Source organism: Colletotrichum scovillei (assembly GCF_011075155.1).
Source record: "Colletotrichum scovillei strain TJNH1 chromosome Unknown Contig00009, whole genome shotgun sequence".
NCBI lineage: Eukaryota > Fungi > Ascomycota > Sordariomycetes > Glomerellales > Glomerellaceae > Colletotrichum > Colletotrichum scovillei.
Genome location: NW_023336267.1, coordinates 597,952 through 615,257, shown reverse-complemented (window position 1 = coordinate 615,257; position 17,306 = coordinate 597,952). Strand labels below are relative to the sequence as shown.

The 17,306-nt window shown below is 54.2% G+C and overlaps 2 protein-coding genes across 2 annotated transcripts; one reads left to right on the top strand and one right to left on the bottom strand.

Moving 5' to 3' along the window:
- Positions 1–1,605: 1,605 nt before the first annotated feature.
- Positions 1,606–5,176, bottom strand: HER10_EVM0004753 (uncharacterized protein). Its single transcript, XM_035474386.1, has 2 exons — positions 2,352–5,176; positions 1,606–2,295 (listed from the first exon to the last, which is right to left on the bottom strand). Exons 1-2 carry the CDS (start codon positions 4,729–4,731, stop codon positions 2,195–2,197), a joined length of 2,481 nt encoding a protein of 826 aa, XP_035329255.1. The 5' UTR covers positions 4,732–5,176; the 3' UTR covers positions 1,606–2,194.
- An 8,231-nt stretch (positions 5,177–13,407) lies between these two features.
- On the top strand, positions 13,408–16,079 carry HER10_EVM0006942 (prenyltransferase and squalene oxidase). The gene is made up of 5 exons (XM_035476513.1): positions 13,408–14,257; positions 14,333–14,460; positions 14,507–14,624; positions 14,702–15,001; positions 15,066–16,079. The coding sequence occupies exons 1-5, from the start codon at positions 13,542–13,544 to the stop codon at positions 15,316–15,318; spliced, it is 1,515 nt and encodes a 504-aa protein (XP_035329549.1). The 5' UTR covers positions 13,408–13,541; the 3' UTR covers positions 15,319–16,079.
- The last annotated feature ends 1,227 nt before the right edge of the window (positions 16,080–17,306 follow it).

The following is a 17,306-nucleotide window of genomic DNA, read 5'->3' as shown; positions in this document are numbered from 1 at the left end:
CTTCCCGGGCGTCCTCACTTCACCTCTGTTTATCACGTCCAACACAACCGGGAACAATCGTCACCGCCGACGACAGATACTGGGGCTGAAGACTTCGCCGAGCGCATCCTGAGGAATGCCCACGATGCTAGCTGCCGATAGACTCGGATACCTACTTCCCATATCGAAATCAAGCAGGCTGGCAAGGCTGGCTTCGGTTTGACACCTATGACTGGAATTCGGCATGTCTCACCTGCGCTTGACGGATTCCACGGACGCCAGCCAAAAGTCAAGCGTAAAGAGCGAAGAGCAAAGAGCAAAGAGGCACAAGGGGTCAGAAACAAGTCCGAATCGACTGTGACTGTCACTGACAAACAAGCGCCCCACCCGCCACCCGGATAGGCAGACCGTAGCGGCCAGGAAACAAACCCAACCTGAGTCCTCGACCACTCAACACGCACTCAGACTCTTAGGCCTCAAGCAATGCAGTCGGCAGCGAACATGAGAATCGCCACCTCCAGAGCCTCTTGGTTAATCTTTGCCCCGTCCGAATCGCTCGCTTGCTAATCCCGTCGCCCCCATACAAAGCTTTTCTCAACCTCATCCCAAGCCGCCACGATGCCTTCCTTTCGACTTGGCCGGCTAGTTGTTGAATGTCGCCGGCCACTCCTCAATCCTCACCCAACATAACACGGCCAAACACTAAAGTGCGGAGAAGGACCGGCGAGACCGGGGTGGCAGGTGAAATGAGCCGACGTCATCCCAAAGGCCACTGCACCCCCAACCTCTCCCGAACCCTGATTTTACGAACCACCGTCCGAGGCAGACAGACAAACAGACAGTCTACCAGTAAAGTACTTCAGCCAAAGACAAGAAAGAAAGAAAAATAGACGGATCCCAGTTCGGCGTCTCCAGACAGACAACAAAGTCATTGAAAAAGTTGTCTTCAGCATGACCAGAAGAATCCGACTCTCCGTATCCTCTTCCGAAGCGACGCTTTCGTCAGCCGAGGAATGAAGCGATGGCGACATCGGTCTTTGCTCGCTCGTTGCTCGGGCCTTATCGCGACATCTGTTCACGCGCTTTCCTTCCAAGGGGCCAAAAGGCGACGTTTCGCCCACACGAGCGAGACACACCTACACACCCGCGCCCGGCACCGCCCCAGTCAATACCTGGGAGACAATGGTACAACACTACAACCCGACCACGTTGGCTGCACTTTTCCTCTGCAGCACAAACACCACCACCAGAGGCATCCTTGCCCCTCCAGCCACTCTTCTCATTGGTTTGGGCGAAATCGAACCAGAGGCCTAAGGGTGTTGTCCCCCATCCCCATTTGCTGCGATAAGGCCCTTCTTCCCCTCATCGACCCTGCTTTAAGCCCATTCCGCAGAGGTTCGTTCCCCAGACTGACTAGATCACGTTGCTCTAATCTAATGTGGTTCACCACGTTGTGGGCTGCACGCCGCGGCTTGCATGCTGTCTCATCTGACCCTCATACTTCCCTGCCTTATCTCATTGACCTCCAAAGATATCCGTAGCGGCGTACATGCATTTCACTTAGGACGAAAGCTTCACATCTAGACACGGGCTTGACGAAATGCATGAAAACTCATTGTATGAAGGGCGCGAAACAAACAATCTCGATATATCGATTTTGACCCAAGTTAACTACAACATCGTAAAATGCCGATATCGGCCAATTGTGCCTCTCCAATTCTCTGTGTGAAGGTTGTTTTTTGCAAATGGGCCCTTCCAACGCCCAAAATTCCAATGCATATCATAATCGTCTATGCTTGCTATGCTCTGTCATTTGCATGTCGTGCCGGCATGATCGTCTCCATGAACGTTCCTGGCGCATGTCGCGTCTCTCTTTGCCGCAGCGCAGCCCTTCTCGCCTGCGCTCGACTCCAGACCACCAACCCCGTTAAGCTTCGAGTCATACATTCGTAATTTGAATCATGATAAAAGGTCGTAACACATCGCGATGAATCGTCGTGGTGGGGAGGTGACCAGCCGAAAAGAATTGAAGTGAAGAGGTGGGGTAGAGATCTTGTGGTGTGTGTGTGTGGTGTCTCGTTCAACGCCGTCGCTGTGACTCGAAATAACAAAAGAGATGCCAACCAAATTGGCCCACCCAGGGGCTTTTCAAAAAATCATAATCTCAAGAAGGAAACGTAAATGGCAGCAGTAATAATAGCACAGTAGAGGACAATCAGTTGGCGCGGATCACGAGCTTTGACAAGAACTTGTTCGACAAGCAGTCAAAGTCGTTGCGGTCAAAGCTGGCGTCGGGGCGAGTACGCAAGTATGCCTCTGTTCGGACTGTTAGTGGTCTGCAGATATGACGGCCAGAATTAATGAGAACTTACCGTGCTTGATGACATGCTGACGGACTTCGGTCATGGCCTCGCAGACAGCGACGTTGTTGTTCAGGAGGTGGCCGTGCTTGGCGGTGTCCCAGTCCATAAAGGCAGGGAGCTTCTGGGAAATGGCGTGGAAGAGGCCAACAATGACACCGACAGGAGTGGTCTCCATGTCATTGCAGAACTTGTTGACGGCGGCCGGATCGGGAACACGGTAGTGGCAGTCGAACTGCATCTCCTCCCAGACAGCGAGGAGAATGGAAGCCAGCATGAAGATGGTAGGCCAGTTCTTGAGACGCTCACCGCTGTAGACACTGGAGTACAGGGCAGACAGCTCCTCGAGGATCTCCTTCTGAAGCTCACGCCACATGTCGGCCATGGCACACTTGATCTGGAAGTTGATCATGACGGGGGCAACGGTCTTGCCGTAGTACTTGGAGTCCTCATCATCGATCTGGCCATCAAGCTGAACATCCTCGCCTTGGCTCTCGACCATGGTGATGTGCAGGGTGAGGTTGTAGGCAAGGACGAGCTTCAGAGCCTTACGGATGACGGGCATACGCTCCTTGACATAGTAGCGGTGAGCAGTCTTAAGGATCTCGGTGATGAAGGGAGTGCCCTCGAAGTGATCCTCGATGAAATCCTCAAAGCCTCCATCAATGTGCTTGTCGAGATAGTCGGACAGAGCCTCAACGGAAACGCCCTTGGCACCGACATCGAGTCTCTCGGTGCGGATGTCAAAGTCGATGGGCTCCTGGTCGGTCAAACAGGACTCAACCCAGTCGACCTGGAAGCAGCTCTCATCGGCCACGTAGACCTCGCGGACGTAGACGGGGAGAGCAAAGCCATAGCCGTGAGTGATCCACATGACAGTCTCGTTCTGAGCGAAGCCCTTGACATTGTAGACCGAGACACCACGTCCAAGGTGGCGCTCATAGTCGGCCTTCCAGTCCTTCATGAAGTAGCCGATATCCTTGATGTCAATACGAGTGCAAGGAACCTGCCACAGGCGGGCGTGAGACGGCTGGCAACCAGCACAAGGCTCACCCTTGTCACAGGTCTTCTTCAAGAACTTGCAACGCAGGCAGGCACGAAGCTTTCTAATCTCACTGGCCTGCTTGCGCTGCTCGGGCAGAAGAGGACCCTTTCTGCGGCCAACCTTCTTGACCTCAGTGCCGTCCTTCTTGCCGGTTGAAGTGCGGCGAATGACGGCCTTGGTAGCCTTGCCGGTGACGGGGCTGCGCCTCTGGCCCGAGTTTCTCCGGGCGGTGGTGAGAATTGGGGGAGACGTGGCGCCGGAGCCGCTGGCGGGAGTTGGCCGGGTCGGAGTGGTCGTCTTGATGGGCATGGGAGCAACAGCAGCTGCAGGGCTGACTGTGTCGTGGTTGTGAACGTGGGCGTGAGTGTGAGTGTGTGCATGAGCGTGGCTGTGAGTATGAGCGTGGTTGTGGTTGTCTCCGAAGCAATTGCGGTGGGATCCGGCATCGACGTATCCATCAGACTCGGGGGAGAAGGGAGAGATGGGGAAGGGAGCAATCTCCTCATAGCTGCCGAGTTCAAATGAATTGGCCCCATCCGACGAATCCGAGTTGGTTCTCAAGTGAAGTGTCTGGCTGGGGTTGAAGATTGCCGCATTGGGCTGTGCCTGTTGAAAGTGGTCGAATCCTGCTCCAGAACCTTGCTCAACGACCATTGACCACCCCTCTCCATTGCCAGTGCTCGGCAGAGACAGGACCTCGAGGAAGGTACCCGTGGGCGAATTGCTGCCGATGCTATGTGACAGGCCGTCGATTTGCAACGCTGAGGCAGCGGCCTGAATATCGTGCCAGCTCTCCATTCCCATGCTCCAATTCATAGCCGGAACAGTGTCGTCCATGGGGGGCATCGTGTTGAAGGCGGATGCGAGTTGAAAGTTTGCGGCCTGCAGCGCCTGGGTCGTGGCGGGGAGGAAGTCGATGGGATTTGTCTGGAAGCCCGGAGCGTATGGGTTGTATGTTACGGGCATATATGCGTCGGAGACATACTGGGAGTAATCGGGCAATCCATGAGGGGCCTGTTGTTGCTGATGTTGATGTTGTTGCAAGGCCCAGTCGGTCAATGAGTTGACGGGTTGTTGATACGGTGAATGATGCGAGTGCTGGCTCAAAGGTGAGGAGCTATGTGAAGGCGAGTGGGCTTGTTGGTCCTCGGGAGGACTCGAGGCTGCGACATTGGAGGTCATATCCAAGGGAATGGGCCAGATCCTCTGAGCGGGCATGTTGGTGACGCTCTGGGGGCTGTTCTGGGATGAGGGGATTTGCGAGGCATAGGAAAACCGGTCCCGCTGGTCGAAGGAGGAGAGGTCCAAGAGGGCGTCGCCTCCACTCGTATCGAAGTTGACGTTCATGTTGGGTAAGATCAGTCGTGGGAAAAGGACCAACAACGGATAGGTGTAAGTCGAGAAAGGGGAGTTTGAGCAGAGATATGGCCTTTTTCCCCAGGACACCGCTCTTTCGTCGGGGTGGTGGTGAAGTGGATGAGGGGAGCAAAAGACCTTCTTCGCAGCGGCGACAAAGGTTTTGGGGGGAAGATGAGGTGGGTAGGAAGAGATTCGGGTGGTGAGAAGGGCGAGAGACTTGGTCGGGGGCCCCAAAAGCGGGCATGCGTGGGTGAAGAGGAACGACGACGAGCCCGCGAAAGAAGCGGTGAGAGATGCAGTTGAACCTCCAGCCCCGGCCGGGAGCAGGAGCCAATGAACGGGGCCACAGCTCCTTCTGCAGCTGCACGAGTGTGGAGCGGAGACGACCGGGGGGTGTCGCTCCAAAGTTGCGCCAGTGGGAAGGAGGTGGGAGGGTTGGGTGGGTGGATTGCACTTGCACACTTGCACTTGCACTGAGGTGGACTGGACTGGACTGGCAAGAACTGGCAAGAGGATGGGGAGGAAGCTGATACTTTCTGGATGGGAAAGAACTGGACCGACCGGCACCTACCTTCTCACCAGTAAGCCATTGGACCATTGGGCCATTGGACCCATAATCCATGAAAGTGGGGTGGGCGGCTGCTCACGAGGACCACTTTGTAACTCGACTCCATCCAATCACCCCAGCCGCCTCCGTGTGGGTGAGACTGTACATCATCCTCCTCGACACTGTATTTTTGCAGGCGCTGGGCCAAAAGGTTGACGGCTACGTCTGTTGGTCTGGTAAGAAACAGTGGGATGAGCGGGTTGTAAAACATGTCGCTAAGGTAAACATCCTTTCTTCCTGGCTGGACCCTCTCTCTCTCTCTCACTCTCTCTCTCTCTCCCTCTCTCCAGCTGCCTCCATCTGCCTCTGGGCTCTGTCTGCCCCCCATCATACCTGTTAGGTGCTGCTACAAACCCTGTCCATGGCGAATGGCTGGAAATCGATATTGGAAAGCGAGACGCGGTTGTAGCTTTGGCTAGGTACGTACCTTGAGGGTCAAGTGTCTTTTTTTGACGGGACGGGACTTGGAGGCTTGGAGCTGCCATCCGCCGCAGCCTCCAACGGTACGTATCGTGGTATCGCAGCCTCTATCAATCAGTACGTACCGGATCCACCCTGGGAGCGTTAATGGAAACGTTCTTTTCCGCCTTTGGCGACGTCGCTGAACCCGCCCGCCCAACCGCCCTCCGCCTCACCTCACGGCCCTCACCTTACCTCGCTCCAGTCTGCCGTGAAGTGTCCTCCACCTTACCCTAAGGTACCTTCACCATGTCCCGCCTGCCACCACGTAACGTACTGATCAGCAAATACGTACGGAGTACAGAGGTACCAAAGTCACTTTTCCTCTCAACGCCAAATCATGCCGTCCGTTTCCTCTCTCTATTGTGTAGACTCTCACGAATCATGAGGCCCGCGTCGGATTGCTCTACTCCCGTCACTCATTGTGGCTTCTTGCCTCTCTTCTCTGTCTACGGCGCAGTCACACACCCACCATCTTTTCTGTCGTCTCTGGCGCTACGGATATCGTGGTCATACCTGACCGAGAGCCCACATTCCAGAGCTCTCCTCGTGCCTGCAGCAAACAGGCCGACGAGACCATAGTTTAAAACACCAGGTTCCGGATGATGACTTAGTGCCGCCCCCAGGGTCATCTTTCTCTTCGGATGATTCCTCAACAGCGTCAAACGCGACTGACCCCAAGTTGCCTCGAGGCTTTAACCCTGAGCCTTGAGGAACCTGATACCCGGGCAGAGCTCGGGCTCGAGGCTCGACCTAGAACCAGAGCTGGCTGGCCATCGGCACTTGCAAGTTGCAACATCCAACCCAAGCAAGCCAAGCCAGGCAGGCTGCGTCCTACCAAGCAGGCTCGCCTAGCCTCTAGGTGCAATTCGCGGTGCCCCTACAGACCTTGAGCTGCCAGAGACGACCTGGACGGATCTCGCCTCTCGCTTGACGCTGCTGCAGCCGCCACCACCGGCCGCCTCTAGCGTCTACCATCAAGCACGTCCGGCATCAGCTATTGATCCCTCCTCCGAAGAAATATAGGACGAGCCTGGACGGCAACACTGACGGGGTCATCCCAATCAGTCATCAGCCGTGCAAACTTACGCTTAGACCTAGCGGGCTGCCCCGAGGCATTCATCCGTTCCTCGCGACACCATGAGCTACGGAGGCCACGGACGTTGACCGGCTGCTGGCCAAGGCTCCATTGATCAGCATTCGACTGTGCTTCCCGTCCTCACACAATCACAGTGGCATCACCTCACCTGTGACCTGTGTGGCTTATACGGACACAGTCAATGGCTGATGCGTCTGCGGTGCAACAGTCACGACGTGGTCCAGGCAGTGGAGGAAGCACCAAAATGGACAGCACACCCTGCACAGTGCAACGAGACTTGACAAAGGACGACGCCCACGGCTCCCTCTGACACTCTGGGAAACGATCAGCTCACGGCATTGGATCGGCTGCTGTCAAGGGGCAACTCTATCTGCACCTCGCGTCAACGGCACGTTGGCCCTCAATTCGGTCCTCCTATCTGTCTTGTCATCTTCCGCAAGGGTCCCATTCGCTTCATCGCCCTTCACCCATGAGTGGATTGATCCTCCACCCGGCCAACCGACGATGCTATGGAAATGCCATTGTTGCCGCCTTGTTTCTACAAGCGGCAACGCCGAACAAACAATTCCAAGATGGAAGCCGCCCGCTGGTAGCCTCGGTCGATAAAACTTAATAAGCCCTTGGCCGCGATGAAAACCTGGCTTTCTCGACCCTTACCATGATGCCAAGTTCCACAATGGGCTGGGGTAGAGTCAGAGCCACAACTCTCACCACTAACCAGACCCTTCGGAGTTTTCAAGCCGCCCCCTACCACCGCAGTCAGAGCCCCACGAGCCAGGACTAGAGCAGCCATTGATAAGTCGCCTGTTGCGCAAGGTTTCGATCGCAAGTTGCCGCAGATCTGCCATGGTACATTAGCAAACGCAAGGATGAAAATCTTCTCGTACGGGCTCCAGTCGATAACGGAGCCAGTGCCCAGACACCTGCAGCTAGCGTGGTACTCTATGCGAGTTGCTTGACGGCGAGAACAGACTATCCGCAGCTGCGACGTCGCTTTTCACGCCTGGATAGGCACTGAGCTGCTAACAACAGTCGGCTCAACAAAACCAATTGAGCTATCGCAGATTCGCACACCAGGCGAAGCCCCTCGTCCGATGGATTGCATCTTCGCTACAGTACAAACCCCGCTACGAACTGCAGATAGACAAAGCCACCATTGGCAATGGCCGGCTTTGCCTGGCCCTGTCGTGCCTGGGGCCCTGGGCTTCTGGCGCAGAACGACCTGATGTTCCCGATGCTCCTCTCCCCCCACAAGCGTGGAGACTACCTGCGTCCGGATTGTCTTCTTGCAGACCCCGCCACTACCAGGCCCTGAGCCTCGAGGGGCTCTACTGCATTGCTGTTGGCTGTATCGGCATTCCGAGGCTCCAAGGTGCCCAGAGCTATTCGTATGTCGGATGGATATCGACTGGCGTCGATGCCGATTGCGTAGGCAAGGCCGGACTAAGGTGCGCGATACTGCCATGTTCACGGTGGACGGGTCATACGGCACAGTGGAGAATATCTCGCGGGAATAGTTTCTTCCTGGCGGATCGCTGAATCGTGTGCCAATGGTCCGACGGCCTGCTGTCACGGTTGTTACCCTCCCGGTGGTTGGTTGAATATCCAACCACAAACTCACAGTACAAGGTGGATCGTGGAAAGTCGGTGCAAAGACCATTGCGAGGCTTCAGCAGATCTCCCTCCTCTAGCTCGAACAACGAGGAGGGGCAATGGGTGCACAGCCCTCAATCTGTCAAACGAACCAGTTGCAGATGACGAAACAAGTCGCAGTACAGGGTCCAGGCATGTTCAACGAGGAGCCGAGCTTGACGCGGTACGGCCAGCGGCCAGCGGCGACTTATCACGACGAGTTATTCCCCACCCGTATCACGGATAATGTCTGGAGGTGCGTCGCGATATTGAAAGGTTGTTGCGAACCAAGGTATATCCCGACTCCGAAAGGCATCCCATTATCTCCTGCTTCGACCAACCGATCAACGTCGCAAGCGGGAGTCTCTCTTAGCCCTTCATTGCCGCGAACGCACGTCTCTCCAATTGGCTTTGCCTGCAAATAAGGCACATCAGATCTGCGTCAGTTCCCCGATCGATGTCGCTTGTTCCCAGTACACCCGTTCACGGCCATGGCCAGACCCTGCACACGCCAATTTCTCTATCAAAAAGACGCCAGGCTCCAGGCATCTCAGTCTGTAGTTGGTCCAACATGTCCACTCCGAAAGGCACCGTCTCTGATGGCGAGTTGTGCCACTTGCCTCTTCTCGGATACTTGCATTCATGGCATAACGTCTTGCACATCATCTCGCATACTATACTTCTGACCGTTCATGTTTCTCTAGCTATGAGCCTCCTCGACGGAATGCCATGACGCCGCCGGACCCCACACGGACCGGACATTTGATGGGTTTCTAGAGAATCGCGATGACAAGTGGCATGAAGTATATATCCGCCGAGGCCGATGTTGTACGAAGCTATGGGTTCGATACTACAGAGCCGTTTGTCTCGTTTGAGATGCGAACCTCGTGCCAGAGTGAATCAGTCACATACCAACATGCCAGCCAAATTCGACCGACACTGAGCGGAGCAGCAGAGGGCCAACGAATTGTCCGGCAGCAATGCGGGCGAGAGTCATTTTCCCCACGATCATTGGTGCAGGCCAAGGGGAACCGGCAAGGGGCTGCTCAGGCACAGTTGTATCTTCCCGCCATCCCCCATGCCCATTGTACGGCAAAAGAAACCTGCTGCAAGCCATCCCCTGGATTTCGAATGTGCGGTGTGAGATTCTCGTCTGAAAGAAAACGCCTTGGTAGGGCCGTCAACCAATCATGCCGCATCCCATGTTGGCCGTTGGCGGGATTCGCCCGACGACTCTCTATGCCTACTATCTACCTTGCATTACGTGATGCAAGTAATGCTTTTGGGCCGTTATGAGAGACAGGAGGCTAGTCGAGACTCGTGGCTGTCACCTCGGAGCATTGGCTTGAGAACAGTTGGTTTGGTACCCGACAATCGACAATTGGCTGATCCGTGTGAACCGTCTCGATTGATTTCCATGGTAGGGACTCAAGTTGATACTTGGTCAAGTCAAAGGCGAGACGCAAACCCTCAATTGATTGAAGATGGGGCCAATTGAGGGTCGCTAACCCCTCCTCAACCCCTCCTCCGTCGGACGCGGGGCACGGAACTCTCTCCCAAGCCCTGCCCAACTTACGACTGCGATTTGTCTCTCTGACGACCAACTTGACGGACTCACGATATTGCTAGTTTCCCGGGAACTTGGCGACAGAGATGTCGATGTCGATGCCAGGCACTGGCATCGAAGGACGTTCCTAGCCGAACCTAGCCCGAGGTCTGATCACTTGATGGCCTCAAAACTATAGCGGCGCCATCCGCCTCTAGTGAGGGTGCTCGGATCTCTCGAGATCTTGACCGCTTGTTACCCCCTCAAGTGGTGTGTGATCCAAGCTGCGCAGCCACCTCAAAGGGATTCAAGAATGCCACCATTCCATTCAGAAACAGACCAAAATACCCAGTGTGGTGGGTTTTGTGAAGGTATTTGCAAGGTCTATTCTCCGCGCAGCTGGAATGCTGCTGAAGATAATTTGCATACCTTTCCTTCAGGATTCTTGACACATGAACGTCTGTCTGCTTCCTTGGCCATGCAGGGACGCACAGCGCTGCGCTGGCTCCAATGGTAATCCCAGGCGCTATTGACCGCTCTCTCTCTCTTTCACTATACACTATGCGGAAAAACTTGTATGCCGCAGGTGGTGTGAGTGGGCAGGCTTGTAACTAGTCACACCATCAAGGCAGCTATTATTTGTCTGCTCGGTGCTAATTGAAGTGAATTGACTCGAGATTTGTCCACACTTGTGTGTTGTCATGGAACTGAAAGAAATGGATGTTGCGTCATTCTCACACGGCACTATGCGCTTCCAATTCATTCCAGAGAAAATAAGCCCGAGAGGCCCGGTGGTATGATCCAGGCATCCGAGAAATGTCGGTTGGGCTTGTGATGAGTCAACCTTGTGAGTGGCAGCCCGATTGCCTTCGAAGACCTAGATAGCTCTCGAGGCCGGTGTCCAACATGGTGGAGCGACCTGGGCTGTGGGCGTTATGCTCGTGGTCGTACGTTGAGTTGAGCATCATGGCTAGTAGCTATACCTAATGCTTTGCCAGTCCAGAGCGTTGACTTCCAATTGATTTCGTGACTCTGATGATGTTACTCGCAACTAAGTTTCGTCTTCGCCCTTTGAGTAGTTCGCTCATTCATTTCCTGTTCGCAGGTCTCATGGTTGTCTTCACCTTGGTTCCAGGTGCCTTTGAAGATGGTCGTGGGATCATCGGAGGTGGCTCAGTTTGTCAATGTCTGTTTCCATAACATCCCTTCAACCACCGGACCTGGATCCAGCTAATCCATCCCCGTTATTGCAAAATAGCTATGTCACATTTACTTCTCATCTCCGTTCATCTGCAAACTTACCTCGTGTTTCCATCCTCTCGTCCCTCGAGTCCAGTCGAGTCGGCCGTGTCTGAGCTCGAAGTCCTCCCGTGAATTCGACCCGCCGAGGTTCTATACACCAAGAGGATATGTAGAATGTGGATGGACTTTTGCGAGAACGACTTCATCCGACACTTCCCCTAGATTTTATAGTGGTATGAAACCGCTAGATGTCGTGTATAAATAGACATCGTTGTCGGATTTGAGGTTTATAGCGAACATAGTTTGTCCCTGGCCCGAGCGGCTGATCGGATGGAGTAGAGTTGCCGCTTTGCAGACGTCTGTTTGGGATTTTGGAAACTCTATTCTTGCATGATGGGTATGTTTGCCGCGGTATCCGCAGACTATCTAGTCTTTGAGGGTTGATGCTGCTCGAGATTGGTTCGGTTTGATGGTTGTTGGCCCGTCTTGCTCTGCTCAGTATGGACGGTTTGCAGAGTATGGCCATGTCGCTGTGGTGGCTCTGGCTTTTGTGGTGTGAAGATCAAATCACATTCATGGATTAAGGGCGGAACAACTCTATTAAGGGTTTTGAGATGGAATGAAATGTTGATTGAGACATATTCTGTGGTATGAGTCTGTCAAGGGCTATGGATCATCACTTTGGTCCTCTGAATCATGCAGAGACGGCCCTGAATAGTGGCTTGCAAAACCTGGCCACGATTACTCAAGCACGTCCTATAGACTAACGATGAGCCAATGAAACATATCCAAGTCATGGGAACAAACATTGACCTCGTCGTTGAGAACACGACAGAGTTCGGGGTGAAAACTGCAGTCAGTCTATCGAAGGTTTCAGCGGTCTCACCTGTCTCTTCAGCTTGATCCATACCTAAACGTTCGCAACCTTCGATGAAGAATCTTTGGATCTGTTAGCATCGATTTATCTACAGCATACACTTCCAATACAAACCTGGTGATCGTGACTACTCAATGGAACATGCTGAATATGGGTGGCCTTGACTAGTTCATTGGCGCAAGCTCGACATTGCACCTATGCAAGTAGGTAAACCGCAACCCAAACTGGAAAATTTCCCTGGCAGATCATCCCATATTATCTTAGGCTGTACCCATTACCGACCTGAGTAAGGCCCTAATCACATTTCAACGGCCCCATGAATGGCTCCTAGAACCCACCATTGAAGCTATGGATATGGCGGTATCTCAATATTTCATATGGCGGCGTTTTAAGACGGTTCATCCATCGAACCCAATTGAGAAACTTCGAGCTACAAAAGAAAGTTATAGTGTCTTTTGAGGAATTCGAGAATGTCAGTTGATCTAGACCCTGATAATGAAAAACAAAAGCTTCGAATCAGGGGATTGCGAGAGTCAAGTGGCCCCCGAGTATATCCAAAGGCCTGGAGTAAAGCCTAGACGATTTCCAACCTTTTTTTTTATTCAAAGTGAGCTCCTTTGACTTGACTTCGCTTTGATATATTTCTGAAGAGCATACAGACAAGTGAGTAATGAAATTGGGTATGCTGTTCCACGCGAGTAGTTCCATTCTATTTCGACGGCTAAGCTCAGGGGCCTCTGATCTTGGACGAACCGGCAATTGTGCAACACTCAAAGATGAATTATTATCTGAAATGCCCGAGAACTCCCGTTCTCTTATGGTCGATTCCGAACCCCTACGTTGGAAGTCTCTAAGACATTCGAGAGGAAGAGGGCAGCCGTCGTCCGGGCGGTCGACAGATGAATCATTTGCTCTTGTGTAGAGAAGAGTCTTCACACCACTACTTCAACAAAAAGGGTATATTACGGGTGTCTTGCGTCCTCAGAGGCAATTTACCATCATCTCGGCCAGAGACTCCATGGGATGTCGTTGAAGATGGACATCGTGATGGGATGTCTGGTGATGAGGGATCCGGGGCTTACTAATGGCGGGAGACGAAAACAGCCAATCAATCTAGACAAGCCCCACCTTTATGGACTTCCTCTCTTAGGCGCATTATGGCAAGTGGGAAGAGCCCATCTCATCCATCATTACTGCCCAAAGCGAATATCTTTCCAACTGAGACATCTTTTTGGGTTTCAAACATCAGGTTCTGCGAATATCGTTGAAACATGGGAGTCTGAATCTTTCTTGACGTCTCACCAAGCTCGCATCCCATAATCGGCCTCTGAGTGAGATGAGACCCCGCATCAAACCTCTCAAGCGCCGTACCAAAGTCACCTTCATCAAGCGCGCAGCAAATATGGCTGCATCGGCCCAGACCGGGTCGCCGCAACGCTCCGACAGCGATGTGGACGAGGAGTTTATCGACGACCTGAGTGATTTGGGAATCGAAGGAATCGAGACGAACAGTACCGTGCCAGAACTTTTCACGGCGTCTCCACCTGTGCGCGATACGCTTCCGACGGCCACTTCATACGCTCAGGATGCTACGGTGCGGGAGTGTGTCCCGCTGCTGGCTGCCACGGACAGCGACATCGATCACAACGCCCAAGGAGTACCCTCACTGCTCCGTGATAACCACATCAAATTTCTCCAGAAGCAGCTCGGGAGATTTCCGGCCCCGTATGTGGCTGCCGACGCGAGTCGGCCATGGTTCCTGTATTGGTCCCTCAACGCCCTGGCTCTGCTCGGCTACGACACGGCAGTGTACCGAGAAGACCTGATCAAGACAGTGCGTACAATGCAGAACCCCTCCGGTGGCATCGGAGGCGGTCACGGACAGGACTCTCACCTTGCCACAACCTACGCTGTTGTTCTCGCCCTCGCCATCGTCGGCGGTGAGGATGCATACGAGGTGATAGATAGGAAAGCCATGTGGAAATGGCTCTGCTCTCTCAAGCAACCCAGTGGCGGGATTCAGATGGCCCTGGGCGGAGAGGTAGATGTCAGGTATGTTGACACCAGCCCCCCCTCCTCAATCCTCTCCCTCTCTCGGTTTGCGCCATAGTTCTGACAGGTCTCTAGGGGAGCATACTGTGCAGCCGTAATTGTAACCCTACTGAACCTGCCTCTGGACCTCTCAACCGACTCGCCGGCGTGGACGCCTGAGCGGTCCACGCTCTTCACTGGATTGGCGGATTATGTACGTAGATGTAAGTCATACCTTAGCCTGGTTGCCTCGCCGTCGCTCACCAATAGGCCAAACATTTGAGGGTGGAATATCGGGAAAGCCGGATGGTGAAGCGCATGGAGCCTATGCTTTCTGCGCTTTGGGCTGCCTCTCGATCCTGGACACTCCGCATCGCATCATTCCCAAGTACGTATCCCGCCGCCTTCGTCCACTGAGGGGTTGACATGAAAGCAGCGCATACTGACTGCTTCGTCCGATGACAGATACCTCGACGTGCCACGACTTATCTCTTGGCTCTCGTCACGGCAGTACGCTCCGGAGGGTGGCTTCAGTGGCCGCACAAATAAGCTCGTCGACGGCTGCTACAGCCATTGGGTCGGTGGGTGTTGGCCCTTGATCGACGCTGTACTGAAAGGCGCAATCGAGCTCGAGGATCAACCGAACGAGGCGAGCTTCACTCCCCATCAGGGCAGTCTTTACAGTCGTGAGGGGCTAATTCGATACATCTTGTGTTGCGGTCAAGACCGATCCAAACGTGGCGGTCTCCGCGACAAGCCCAGCAGGTGAGACGGCGATGATGATAGAAGCTTCCTGATCTGGATGGTTCGTCGCTGACTCGAGTGATAGGCCGTCGGATGCGTACCACACTTGCTACGTCCTCTCAGGACTGAGCTCTGCACAGCACCAGTGGGATCTCACATATGTCAACGAAGATGAGACGATCCTATCGGAGCCAAAGTGGGTGGCGTCGCCTTGTGCCGAAGGAACACAGGTATTCAACGAGGAGGACCGCGTCGGGACGATCCACCCCGTCTACACCATCCCCCAAGAAAGCGTCGACGACATGAAGGCATACTTTGCGTCGAAACAGGGATTCTAGCCCGCCACCAGGCCGCCTGAAGGCGACCGCCCCCCCTTATGTATATATGGAGGAAGAACGTCGGAATCCCGTATCACGTGGTCCGCGCGAAAAGGGGCACTGTGATGGCGGAGACCTTCCGAAATGAACTCGGCGATGGGAAACGTGCCATGCATGCTTACTGACGGCCCCAATCATGAGGAAGGGTGGGATGGAGGAGCGAACACGACGGGCCTGCAGCTTCGAGCCCGGGGCGAAGAGATCTCAGACAGGGGTCGTATGTGCGAGCTTTTGAACAACTCATCACGGCAATATGGCGGCGGCGCAGGAGAGTTTGTGTGGTTGTGCATGTTGAAAGCTCCCAAGCTGGGTCTCCCGAAAGGTCGAGTTGCATTTGAACGTGCGCCAGCTGCAGCACGCGAATCGGCATGCAACTTGTTTACTGGGAGGAAGAGGGAGGTGTTATGGCAGCAGGAGGTAATACATTTCGAACAAACCGTTTCTGATCCAGGCCAGAGCAAGCTGGCCGAGCACGCAGAACCAGTCGGCATCCAGTGTTGACCTTTGAACATCCCACCGCAAATGGGACAGCATGTTTCGTTAAAAAAACAGCGCTCAACGGTCGGGACTACGCATCTTCCGAAAGCAAGGGTTCCCTTTGCTGTTTATTCTGGCTTCTCGGCGCCACGACGCGGCGGCGGCGGCGAGCAAATGCACATCATCAATTCTCCCGCCCTCCCAAGAACCAGACCAATCTAGAGAGACATTGGAGACCCTGTAACACGCCACTTTGATGCCTCTGCCGTGCCATTCTCGTGTGGCCGGCTGTTCGTCCACGCGTATGTCTTTTGGAGGCTAGGTAGTTGGAACGGCTAAGAACCGAAACTTGGATGCTTGTCTTGGGATGGCAGGTCTGAGACACAAGGCAGAGACAATTTTGAGACAGGTTGTCCAGTCCAGCCCTGAGCCGGCAAAAAAGGCACAGAGAAGCTAGATCGACGCGAGCTGTGGGTGTGTAGTAGGTGTAGGCGTGTGTACGGATACCTAGCTTAGGCGTGGGCGAACAGGCTGAGAAAGACAGAGACAGAGACATGTCTGCCTACTGCGAGTCCGCGGTGGATTATCCCAGCAGACTGACCTAACCCATGGCGACCACGCGAGGTTCGATTGGTGCATCTCGCCTTACAGCAGCGCCGCAGGGCCTGGGCGCAGATGTCTTTGCTGTCATACATGAGCCACCTACTGCGGTAGACGCAAGCGTGCCCCTCTTTTTTATCGATATTCCTCTTTGGAGTTGTTCTGATATCAGAAAAGAGTTACCCGGGAAGGGAGGTCATGTCATGGGCCGCTTGATATGGGCGGGCTGTGTCCTGAATGGAATCGATCTGCCTACTCATTATTGGAAAGGACGCGTCGTCGTGATCTGCTCAAACGAGCACCGGACAACGAGAAGATTGCTCCAGGCTTTGGATCTGGATCCGCCGAGGTGGACTCGAGCCGTGGTGGTGAAAACTCAATGGGCCCTTCCTTCAGCTGGTGGGAAATGATAGAACAGCGGTCTGGTCTGGGTGGTAAAATAATGTGATGCGGCCTCAGGTTTCCAAGAGAGGTCAGCGGCCGGCCGACCTCATCCCCCCAGCGTCAAAGGTCCGGTGAACCTTCATCAACACTGACGAACCCTCCTCTATCTTCCGTTCAGATCGGGGGTGGCTCTGTCCAATGGCATTCCCCCACTGGATGCAAATGACGTTGAAAGAAGGCCAGGTGTGTTGTCTTCTTCGAAATGGGGGGGCCGGGATGGGATGTGGCAGAGAGGGAGCCGGAGAGAGAGGGCGAGACGGAGGGGTCCATGATGTCTCTTTTTTGTGTGCCCCTCACACCCCTCATCGAAAGAGCTACCCTGCCGACTCAGCTCCAAGACGGGGTACAAATACAGACTACAGTACATGATACACAAGGGGGACGCCAGCGTAATCACAAACTTGTATTCCCGAGCCACCGGATCCCGC

What these genes read in the sequence shown, in the direction of transcription:
- HER10_EVM0006942 (XM_035476513.1), top strand. Translation starts at nt 13,542, where the DNA reads ATGAGACCCCGCATCAAACCTCTCAAGCGCCGTACCAAAGTCACCTTC. An exon ending in GGCGGAGAGGTAGATGTCAG is followed by an intron (nt 14,258 to 14,332) that starts GTATGTTGACAC and finishes ACAGGTCTCTAG; the next exon opens with GGGAGCATACTGTGCAGCCG. An exon ending in GGCGGATTATGTACGTAGAT is followed by an intron (nt 14,461 to 14,506) that starts GTAAGTCATACC and finishes GCTCACCAATAG; the next exon opens with GCCAAACATTTGAGGGTGGA.
- HER10_EVM0004753 (XM_035474386.1), bottom strand. Translation starts at nt 4,731, where the DNA reads ATGAACGTCAACTTCGATACGAGTGGAGGCGACGCCCTCTTGGACCTC. An exon ending in TCAGCATGTCATCAAGCACG is followed by an intron (nt 2,296 to 2,351) that starts GTAAGTTCTCAT and finishes CAGTCCGAACAG; the next exon opens with AGGCATACTTGCGTACTCGC.